Genomic DNA, 12,408 nt, shown 5'->3' with positions numbered 1-12,408 from the left:
GTCAATGAAAGGTAGGAAATGGTCGTCCTGCATCGGCTCAAGGGTTCTAATGGGCTATAAAATTTCCATAAAAACCACAGGATACAATTCATCAAAATGTTTGGGGTTGAGGATTTGTCGTCACACACCGTTTGATTGATGGGTCTATCCAGGAAATGTAATTACCGGGATCAATTACTTTCTGCGCCTGCAACTGGCTTTAAGACTCCTGAGACCATGGATAGCATGACTTAAACCAGGGGATACTAAAGGTTAACCAATGGATAGAAAGTGCAGCACTGGCTACCCCTCATTGGCATCCATATTGGGCAAGCTTATCTGTAGAATCTTACTTGTGGAAACTTCTATCTAGAAAAGGTTTCAGTGACCATGTTTTTCATGTATATATCTGCAATCCTTAAACTTATGCAATTGTGGAGGTGTGGCATTTTCCGCATAACCATAATTGTACTCCTCTGGAGACGTAATTCAAACACATTTTTTTCTACCTTAAGTAGATCAAATTACTAGTAAAACAAGCATTTGCAATGCAATGGGTCTTGTGTTTGCTCAAGTTAGAGTTATTAGCATTGTAAACTCCTAACCGGACTTTTCTTGCCATATAAATTAAAAATGAAAAGTAAAACAGTTTCACTTAAATTGCCGGACTTTTCTTTGCATATAAACTGAAAAGTAATATAGCCGCTTTTTTTCTGTGTCAGAGCAAAGCAGACACTCAAAGCCAAATAAAAGTTTGCCCGCAGAGAAACCTATCGGCAAAAGTGCAATTAATCATGTAACCGGCAAAAGTGCAATTATCTATGTAACCGGCAGTAGTGCAATTACCTATGTAACAGGATCGATGTCATGCAAAGCGCTTGACTACGGCTCAGCAAGATCACGCGGCGAAATGAAGAGAAAAAGAAGTCCAGCAACCAGACGGAAAACATGGAGCCTCATATGTTTTCAGTAGTTGGTCGATGCGCTGGAGGAGGGCTAAACACTGGAAAAGGTATGACGTATGCATGCCTTTCACTAATGAAAGCAAGCAGATTTTAAAAGGCAAGCCCATGAACCAATGAAAGTGACTAACATGACATAGTTGTGGTTAGAAACCCAAAGAGAGATTACAACAGGGGACGGAGCGCTTTGCGCTCGTCCCTAAAAAGCTACCCCTAGTGCCGTACAGAAACAGTTTGTCTGCTCAACTTTTACTTAAGGTTTTCGGTATTCACGTGTTAAACTGGCACTAATGAGATTAAGTTTTTGCCCAGACAGTAGTATTGAGTGTTAACAGTAAAATAATACTGCACAGAATATACCACATAATTTGTATTGCTTTGCCACGTAAATTGGTCAATCCTGTCTCGTAATTTGGCCTTCCTTTCCAGCGGCTCTGGCAATGGTTTCCTGGCATCCCTTTTGAATGAGAGGGAAAGTAGTTGGGACATCAGAATCACTCTGTTTCTTCCTCAATCATCAATTATAGCACTTTAACTCTCCTTCATTCTGAATCCTCTGCTGCCATACAGCGCATGTCTTTCTTGAGTAGGCCAGGAAATTATCTCTGGGCCAAGTACTAGGCAGTACATTACTTGTCAGTAACACGCCAGGAAGCTTCCCTATTTTTAAAACTTCATTAGGCTTCTCCCTTGTACGAAACCACAACTCCCAGAGTGCTCCTTGGTAAATACCGACGACGGACAACATGTGTCACACATAACCTGGGGTCAGTGGAGAAATACCGGTGCGCTTGGCCTGGGCTGCATCAGATAACTGTGACTGATGCTTCAGCGACAGATGGAGCTGGAACCAGAGAATCTCTTCTATCATTCGGAGCCATTTGAAAAAGGAAGGGGTGTAACAGAGTGATAAGGCTGAGTCTGCAAAGAAGCTGCTAGGTGCAGAGGCTGTTGGGAAAACGGGAGCTTAGTTGTGTGTTTTCGTTGGACAGACTGCTTGATCATGGCTGCCAAGAGCTCAGATAGTTACGTATGGCATGTGCCAAACATAAGGAACCACATGACCAAAATGCCCAGGGGAGATCAGAAAAGGCTGTGATTTCAATGGCATTCACTTGCATATTGACAGCAGGCATATTGAAAAAATAGTACAGATAGCAGATGTTTTAGTTGTTAAACCGGAAGTTACTAGTGTTTTTTATCGAAATATTTTTGTGAAGAAAGGTATATGAATTCAACAACCCCAGCGGCAGACAAATGGAAATAGCATTACAGAGAAAGCGCGATTGAAGACGGATACCAATTAGGGTACGGGTGTCAGTAATAGGATAGGATACAGGAAGTCTGGCTTGGTATTGGTGTCCTTCTTTGCTGTTCCGTCCAATGGTTGTACTTGCCAGGTAGACAAGAAGAATACTCTGATGTTTGACTGCGTGGGTTTTTGCTGACCTACAAGTTATGCCACCAAGTGCAAGTTGTTTGTATTTCTAGACGCATCTTTAAGTCACCAATACAAAAGTAATGTTGATTGTGTTTGTTGCCCCTTCATTGTGTCCTCAATACAAAGGGTCATTTTCAGACACACTGTTATGTCAAAAATACAAATGGTGATGCTAGATACTGGAGAATTACATATATATATATAAATGTAAATTTCGCACTTGTGTAGTGCACTACTCACCTGTTAGGGTCTCAAGGCACTGTATGCATACCGCTGTGGAACCCCTCCTGGCTTTTCCCTGTGAGGCACCCACTCCTGGGCAAACCCCAGGGTGAAACCAGGCATCCAAGCACTGTCAAGGCTGTTGTGGAGATTTAGCAAGCTATTGCCCAGAGTTACAGAGTTCGACCCATTAATTAGATTAGGCAGGGAGGGGAGAATTATCTGGTCCAAGGGAATTGAGCCCAAGACCCGCCGAGGCGGTAATTGAACCATGGTCACAGGTCACATCTCTGCATCAGGGGCTGCTGCTCTAACCATTGTGCCACACTTCTCCATATATATCAATCATATGTTTATTCTAGATGAGCAATATTGTTAGTCTGTCAAAGGCAAACTTCTTGACTACTACTTAAGGACAAGAATGGGTTTCTAGGTTGCAACCTGATACCATGTCTAATGTAAATCCACTTTAGGGAGCTTCCGAATGGCAATACTGTAACCTGTATTTGGCAGCATTAGTGACTAAAGTGAGATAGAGCTTTCGTTGCTTTTTCTGTTATCATTGCACTTCTATATTTAGGCCATGCTTACAGTGAGAATATGAATCCTGGGTTCTGGATCATTAAAAACGCCCCTCTTGTCTAGAGCTGATGCACACTTCTTTTTTGTGAGTACACACCCATTTTGGGTCCCAATGAAGGTGAAAATGCTTTTAGTCTTCAGAAAGAGCTGAAAAGTGTTGGATGCTTGAAAGGACTAATCATGTTTTTCTTGGTTTTAATGTTTTTTCAGCCACAAATTACTTCGCAATAAATGTCCTAACATACCATTAAAATTTGCCCATGCCCCCTGGTTCTCTACGGTCCTTCCAATTGTCCTCCTCCTAAAAATGCAAGATACATCGGGAGACCTTTTGCAGCATGTCTAGATTATTTTAGGCTAGGTTTCCAATATATAGCCATCCCACCAGTCCCCCCTTTCGTAATATAATGTTGAAGGAACTGGCAACCCTTAAACTTAATATTTCAGTAGCAAACACCAGCATGCTGAGTTATCAATTTCCTTGTGTTCTGCTGTTCAAGGGCAGCCAAATAACCATTAATTTGCCAATATGTTCCATTCACAAACATGTTAGAGGTTGTGCAAATATTTGACTCTTGAGTTTCTTTCTCCAAGTACCATGTTATAACCTTTGATAATTTGTACTCTGAAGGATTCCGTTTATTTTATAGTCTATGAGTGAAGGCCTTATTGCAGAGTTGTTATCTATTGTGTTTGCCCATGTTTTTTTTTTATTTCAAATTAATCAAACTTGGGTCTCTGGGTCACTGGCACTCATATGGAGCCATCTACTGAATGGAAGGCCAGTGGCTTGGATTGGATGTTGATCACATAGGTGTCCAGTGGTTTGCTGCATAGGTTGGACTTTGCAATAGAACAGGTGGCCAATGGTTTGGATTGTTGTGTGTGTAATCACATTGCAGTCCAGTGGATTGTCAGCATTCATAAAGGTTATTAATCGAAGAGGTAGCCAATGTTGGGCTTGTAGTCAATCCCATAAGATTCCAGTATGGCACTGCCATTATCCGGAGATTATTAACTGAAGAAGTAGCTAAACCGATGAGTTGGTAGTTCATCACACTGGAGTGCAGTGGTTTTTGACAGTAGCCTGAGCTTATTATACAAAAAGAAAAATAATGGGCTGATACGTTGTTAATCCCACCAGGGTAGAATGACTTGGCTGTCAGTCTATGTATACAGGGGATGTTCCATGCAGGGGAGGATGACAGTTCTAGATTGTTAGTTAGGAACACTGGTCCAGTAGCTGGTAGTTGTGGGGTTAGTTTGTTACTCACACCAGAGTTATGTGGCTTGCATGGCATTATTGGATTTTTATGTCACTTAAAATGTTAGTGACCTGAACACGATGACAGTGACAATGGAGTTTATTTGGTTGCCTGTGGGATAAGAGCTTATTATGAAAAGGTAATGACAGGGGGTTGTGGTGATGGCTAATCATGCTGAGTTGGCTGCCTGGCATAAATGTGAATGGGTTGAGAAGGAATGGCCAATGGGTTGAGTTGTTAGTTGATCACACTGGAGTGAAATGGGTGGATTAGCATAAGCGAAAGAGTCCCAAATGCAGGGAAGAGCAATGTGTCAATCTGGCAACTGACTCCCCCAAAGTTGAATGTTTTTGATAGCATAAACGGGGGATTATGACAAAAGCCAAAGCAATGGCTTTTTTGGAGGTGAATAGTGCTGAAGTCAAAAACAGTACATTGTCAGGCATTAGTAGTACAGGTTACCAATTGAAGGAAGGTGGCTTGGATGTCAGTCTTGGAAGACTGTTGAGTTCAGAGAAGGCCAGTGGGTGTGGATCATAGATCTGATCAATGATGAGTAATCGAAGGACCAAAAACCATGTCCATCGTAAGACTAATATATGGCCAACAGGTGATGTTGGCCATATATATTGAAGGTACTGGGTAGGTTACACATTGGATCGGGTTACTCAACAAAAACCCCAGAGGTGCATTGGATCCGCCCTTGTATGAATGCTATTTGGACATAGCTGACAAGAACTTCTTCGATGTTGAGGGTTTCTGGAAAGTTCTGTGTATTCACGTGAAAAGCTGCTTGAGATCCCTCTCGAATCACAAAGCTTTTAGCAATTCCATTTTCTGTAAGGACTCCTTCTCCTTTTTACAAACATGCACCTTGTTATCATACAAAACATAGTTTCGCCCTCTGCAAAGAGATATACGTCAAACTGGTTGCAAGCCTCTTCAGGAGGGGGGGAGGGGTTATGACCTGTTTATGAACACAGAGGCAGAGATGCATGCAGACGCACACACGTTCTCAAATACAGCCAAATGCAAAAACACATGCGTGTATATGCAAAGGAAACAATGCACATACATACTTAAGCATACAAAACACAAACGTCATATATGTACAAAAGCAAGTTTTAGTGCACACAGACACAGCACGCAACTTATGCACACGTAAACAAATACTTGTGTAAATTTTTTGCATGCCAGCTACTGTCCCTTCTTTCTGTGATTAATGTCCCAACAAGGGCTCTGTGGTAGGTGGCGGTGTCTTAGAATAAGCAAAACTTTTGTCACTGTTCTGAGACGTTATTTTCGAAGTGTCTCTCGTATGGGTATTCTCAAAGGATGGTCTCCCGAGGGGGCGCGTTCCGAAATGTGCTTTAGGTAGGGATGTGCTGATAAAATTCCCAAGTGTTTCACTAGCCTAGGGCGCTGAAGTTTTACAATCTGTGCACAGTTTTTAAGGCAACTTCCCCTGCCAATCAGCAGTAATTATAACTATGCTTTATAATCCAAACTTTCTTAAGGCACTGATAAGAGGTTGTATTTGTACCCATCTCGATGGTAATCATCTTATCCACCTTAGGCGGATGAAAGTCTGGGTGAGGCTGTTAGATTCCACCGTGCGACATTCACATTCTCCGCAGTTGATGCATGAACCCACTGAACCATTTTACCAGCTTTCATTAGTGCAGGCACACCCACATAAGATTCAGAGTCGATTACAGTAAAACTACACGTAGCCAAAAAGGACCCACAATCAAGCTTTTTCTCTGTCAAACACTACTGTTATAAATGTGAGTAGATGTTGTTTTGCTGCAATTGCTTTAAAAATGGCACATTTCCTACACCAAAAGCAAATTTTCAGTAGCCATGAATCAGTGCAGGCGTAGCTTACTTGGTATGTGACAACACCTGCTGCTCTGTGAGTTTTACTAATCTCATGTCTGTGCATGGGATGCCACTAGGGTCATTTTTTTTTACAGAGCATTTGGCTTCTTCCAAAATATACTTGAATTATTTGTACCCACCTTCCTAGGACTGCCTATCATAGGGTCTGTCTTGAGATGGAATAGTGCACAAAAAAAGATGGAATGGAATCTGCTCCTTATAACTGTCAGTTCAATTCCATACATCACTTATTGTTGTTCTCAATCAACCAAACTATGAGAGGCCCTGCGATGCACTGAGCAGAGACTGGTGTTCTAGCACAATATCAAAGTTTAAAAAGTATCCTGATAACAAACTGTGAAGGTAAGTATATCTAGGTAAATACCGATTTAGTAATCTTAATCCACGTGTATGTATTTTGAAAGTATATATAGATATTGTGAAGGTAACTAAATCTACATAAGGAAAGATTTATTAATGTAAATTCCACCCCTACATAACCTGAAGAATATATACGTTTGTCTTTAGAACCTAGATGTGGAGTTATAAGCCCTATATTTACAGTTACCTTTGCCAAATTGTGATATGGATATTCTGAATATCCTTCGTTTAAGGGCACTATAAGGTTCTGGGATTTGTAGTTCTGGATAACTTCTCTTCAGCAAATTAAACTAATGGATCATATTGTGAAGGTTTATAAATGGGAATCCAAGGACTGGATGCGGATCTGGAATATTGCAGAAGGAATATTCAGTGGTCACAATATTGTGACTAGATTATCGTATGTGGAGTTGAGAATAATAAATCTATACCTCCATATGTTAACATACTTCTTGAGATTTTGTTTTCAGTAGCTTGGCATCGATATTGTGACCACTTACAATTACATCCGTGTACTGCAGACTCCTACTCAAGGATGGACCTAAACTGTCCTAGTGATGTGGAATCATGCGTCCATCCCTACCCAAGACCAAATGGTGCTCCACTACCTGACTTTTCCCTCCTTTGGAAACGACATGGGAGGCCCTTTGGACAAATCAAGTTCCATGCTCTGCTCACGTCCTGCTTTTACCTCCAAGATGAGCTCTTCCATCTCAAACTGCCTCCGCGAGGCCTTGTCATCCTCAATGGGGTCGTGGTAGAACACCGCCAGCACGTCGTACTTCTTCAGTGTGGCCTTGTAGTTCTTACTGCTCAGGTGGACAACCCGGTCCTCACCATCGTACTCTGGGAAATCCAGCCCGTCGTCCGCCCGGACGCCCAGGCTCGCCACAGCCAGGCATAGCGCCGTGACCACCAGCCAAAGCCCCTTCATCCTCTTAGGGGTTCCAATGCACGTGGGGGGTTTGGAAATCTAGACTTGTCAAGAAAAGTGACCTCCTGAAGTGAAGTCAAGCGTAGCCAAGCGAGAGAGGGAGAGAGAGGCCCAGCTTTGGAAATTTCGTCCCCCCTTGAACTTGCCCAGCTGTCCGCCTTCGCTCCCCTAGGGTCGGAGGCTGAGCTCTGTTGTGTACAAGAGTCAGGGGCCGCTGGTGGTCACTGGTCCCAGGTGCACAGGCTGAAAAGCAAAGAGGAAAAATCACACCCAGCCCATAAAAGAGGATGGGGGAGGAGGAATACACGTACGGGGGGCTGTCTTATCCTCGCCCACTTGGCACTAGGAAAAGCGATCCCCGGAGCCCTCCCCGTCGCTCCCTGTCTATATATGTAGAAGTGTCAGGTGTCTCCCGATATACCAATGTGCTCATGCGCCCCACGAGTGGGGTGTGCAATGCCTCTGCACACTCGAGAGTCCAGCAGGTGCGAAAGTCCGCGCACAAGGTTCTCAAACACGCGTTTCACCCCTCCATCTCCGCCGCCCTGCTTCTTTCGCGCCTGTTTTTGCTCCCCCCTGTTTTTTCTTTAATTCTCTCGCCAGGCTTGCTTCGCTCTCCCCTTGTCGCCCAAGGCGTCTTGGGTCCGGCCCAAGGGGATGAAAAAACGCCGATCACCATATTAAGGAAGGCGAAGGCGCCAAGGGGAAGGGGCTAAAATAAGATGTGATGAGCCCGAGGTAAAAGGAGAGTGGCTGGGTCGAGTGCTGGGTAACAGGAGAGTCGGGCGAGGAGGACGCCGGGCAGGGGCAGCCGGGCAAGGGCTGGGGTGACAGGAGGAAGAGCTGTGTGGGTGAGCGGGAGAGGCCGAGGGTCTTGAGTTACGGTGAAAGCCGAGAGGGCGAAGCTGGGCCCAGTATTCTTAGATACCCAGACCCGCTTAGGAATTCACTAATATTTCGACGCCCTGCCTCTGGCACAGTGTCTCTCTCCAACGCGCAGAAGCTGAGTAACCCTCTTTAGGGGCTACTCTCTGTCAATATATTTTGCACAGTCGTCATGTGTCTCGCTTCGTCCTCTATCCCATGCCCAGAAAGCACCGTATTTTCCTCTCAGCCCTGTGACGCACTCGCTCTCTCTGTCCAGCTCACACACGCTTATTAATTTCCCGTGTCCCATTCTCGACCCCAAATATTCTCTTTTCTGAGATCCACCATTTACTGATCCTCTTGCCACTGTACGCAGGGTAAATTCTTCTCGCTCAGCCCTTTCTGTGCTACACTCGGCTAACCCCAGTCAGCGGCGGCCTCAGCATTGTGAACAGGTGCAGCGCTCAAGCTGAGGCAGCGGAGCGCCGGGCTGTGCGCGCGCACTCAAGCCCTTCTGGGAAAGGTTGGCGCCCGCGTGCATCTCCAGAGCGCAGCTGCGCGGGCCCTGCCCGACCTGCTCCTCAATGACAATGACCTACTACGTAACCACTATTCCTCAACACTCGAAAAAAACCAAATCAACACAAAATCAGCAAAATTAAAGCATCACTTACAGCAGAGTCGGACTGGCCTGCGGAGCAACCAGGCAGTTCCCTTAGGGCTAGTCTGACAGATCAGTATGTGGGCCGGTTTGTTAGTAGATATGGTCCGGTTTTATGGCCCGGAGGGACGGTTTTTGCTGTTGAGTTCCCTGATATTACCACTTTTTTAGTCATGTGCTTCGCTGATGAGGGACACTTTTATTTTGGTGCCCTGGCCTATTTTTTTCTCCCAGTCCGACGATGAATTTCAGAGTGCATAATGTGCAATAACAAGCTGAGTGCAAATTGTGGCAGATCCTACATATTCACTGACATAAACATTCCTCTCAATGAGTCAAGCAGCCACTCCGGGTATCTGTCTGTAACATTCATGGCACTCACAAACTAACTGTGCATGTTCTGTGTGAGGTCAAAGCATGCACTTGTCTGTCCTGCAGGATCTGTTCTGTAAGGAATGGAAGCTCGTGCTTGTTCTTTTCTGTGAAAGAAGGAAGCTTGCTTTGCTACCATGCGTTTCCTGTTCTTTGAGATAATAAAGCATACGCTGCCAGTCAATTTGTACATAACCTGCGATGGGGTGAGCTTGCCCACCACCAGTAGCTGTCCTCAGAAAGAGGGAAGCTTGCACTGTTTCCGCCCCAAGGTGTAACTATTCTACAAAGAAGGAGTTTTTCCGCTACTGTTGACCCCATTTTGCGAAAAAAATAATGGATGTATTTAGTGCACTTGCATAACATGCCCTAATAACCAAGAACTAGTTTTCAATTTTTATGTGTGATACTGAGTCCTATGGTTCTGCAGACAGCATGTTTCAGAGTTGCTGCTATTGGCTTCCTTCATTTGTGGGCCAGGCTCCCTGTGGGCTGCCATTACAATGCCATTAAGAATAAACCACAAATACCATCTTCTCAAAGATCATTTCAATGTTTGTGCAAAATAAGTCTTTGTTTATTTTTTATATCTCTAGTATACATTTGGGATTCATTTTTGAAAACTCTATTGTGAATCCCCTGAATTACGAGAGATGTGGACAATGTCTGCTGTCTCTTATTTCTCTTACCGCCATGCCCCCCAACCAGGGTTTATTTCTGCTATTCATGCTCACTCACACATGGGTTGAGCTACATTATGGGGAGTGGGTCAGATTGTCGCCGATCTGTCGCTAAGACCCCTAAATCCTGAGAAGACCTTAGCTTTTTATGATAAGCTAGTGATAAAGACAATTGGCCTGATTGTTTCATTGGAAAAAGTTATGTAAAAAAACATCGCCTGATTTACTTATTATGAAAAGGTGGATAAAAGAAGTAGGCCTTCCATATTTACTGTGAAAAGCCTATAAGCCTTTAGGGGTGGATTATTATCACATGGTGTTAAAGTCTGTAGCCAGGAAATTGGGGCCAGATGTATGAAAGCATTTTGCATTCGCAAACGGTGCGAATGCCCGTTTGCGAATGCAAACTGCAATTTCAGAATGTATCAAATACATTCTGAACGCAATTTTAAGGAATCACTAAAATAGCGATTCCTTAAAATTGCAACCCTGTTTAGAGAGTCGCAAATTGCGACTCTCTAAATTAGAAATCGAAATAAGGATTCCTTATTTGCGATTCCTCAGCACATGTATGAAGCATTTCCTAAATGCGATTTTGGCATTTAGGAATCGCTAATTACCACCAAGTTGAACTTGGTGGTAACCATGTGCAAAATTTAAAAATGCATTTAGAATGCATTTTTAAATTGTACATGTAAAGCACACATGCCCTTTTGGCATGTGTGCACCTTACATGCCCCCCAAAAATGTTTGGGGTGCAGCAGATGGGGCCTTAGCCCCCCAGCACCCTGGGGTTTTGCATTTCCAAAATTGTGATTTCTGGTTCAGAAATCGCAATTTTGGAAATGCAAAAAATTTGCAGATATGAGCCAACAGGCCCATAGCTGCGAATGGGGCCGGTATCGCAATTTGCGATTCGGTAATAGCATTTGCAATTTTTAGGAAATCGCTATTACCGATTCGCAAATGTGATACATGGCACTTTTCCCTTTTCTGACTGCGGCTTTACGGCCGCGGTCAGAATTGGCCTGGATGCACCGCCAGCCTGTTGGCGGTGCATCCGCGGTCCCCGGCCCTGGCGGTGTCAGAATGACCCCCTATACATTTTAACATTCGACGATTACTACCAGTGCAATGTTTACTGAGAAGCCAAGTTGGAATGGCATTGTGCACAGTTGATAAATGCATTTACAGGCCTACCTGCTGCTTCTAAATATGGCAGATATGTTGGAACTTTAAAACAATGATGCACTATGCACAATACCACAAGACAGCCACCTGCTTCTATGTTTATTTTATTTTTGTTTGCAAGCATATGCCTTCCAAGTTCAGGTGGAGGAATATGTTTTTTTTTCTACGTGCATTCTTATAATTTATCTTACATATGCTTGTGGTCATTTGAATTTCTATTTTATTACTGATGGGTAAGTTTGAGGATGCAAAAATGAGCCAGTACATGGTTGAATGTATGGATGTATGAGTGCAAGAATGAGTGACAGGGTGTCTGTATGTTGGCTTACTGAGTGCCTAAACTCATCAGTGTCTGAAGAGGCACTTTCAATTGTAAACCGGAGTGACTGCTATTGCTAGTGTCCACCATAATATCGAAAGCAGAATATTGAGGACAAAATATAAAAACTGAACAATAGACAGGTAACTCTAGATTTTCCATACCTAACTACACACATATATATATATATATATATATATATATATATATATATATATATATATATATATATATATATCTATATATCTATCTATCTACATATATATATATATATTAGGAATCGTAGATTTGTTATTCCCTATACACACATATTTTCTAATATTTTGTCCCTTGATATTCTGCCTTGACAAATCATTGTGAATTGAACCTTGTGTGAACAGGCTAGCTCCACAGGCAAATTCAAGGGCCTGTTATTCAATAAATGAGGCAAGGAACTCCTTAGTTTGGCTGTTGGGAGTGAAGATACTATGCTACCTAAACAGTTCCTTTGCAAGTGTGTACCATTATCTGAGGTGACAATTTCGGTACCGGCTGTGTGAACATTTTTCAAACTTCAACAGTAGGTATGATGGTTCTCTCCCTGGGAGACTCTGTGAATGATGCAGAGTGCTTTGGACATTAATTATCATAGGTACCCCATGAAGGACTGTACGACCGGTATCTTGGGCTCT

The 12,408-nt window shown here is 43.3% G+C and overlaps 1 protein-coding gene across 1 annotated transcript in view; it reads right to left on the bottom strand.

Annotated features, from left to right (window-relative positions):
• The window catches only part of CASQ1 (calsequestrin 1), a 118,797-nt gene extending 110,816 nt beyond the window's left edge, over positions 1 to 7,981 (bottom strand). Inside the window, exon 1 of the mRNA XM_069217978.1 lies at positions 7,405 to 7,981. Coding sequence (XP_069074079.1) covers positions 7,405 to 7,647 — 243 coding nt within the window. The 5' untranslated portion in view covers positions 7,648 to 7,981. The remainder of the gene's footprint in view (positions 1 to 7,404) is intronic.
• Positions 7,982 to 12,408: the final 4,427 nt, after the last annotated feature.

This window comes from Pleurodeles waltl, chromosome 12, assembly GCF_031143425.1.
Source record: "Pleurodeles waltl isolate 20211129_DDA chromosome 12, aPleWal1.hap1.20221129, whole genome shotgun sequence".
Lineage (NCBI taxonomy): Eukaryota > Metazoa > Chordata > Amphibia > Caudata > Salamandridae > Pleurodeles > Pleurodeles waltl.
Note: the sequence above shows the minus strand (reverse complement) of the source record. Positions and strands in the feature narration are given on the sequence as shown.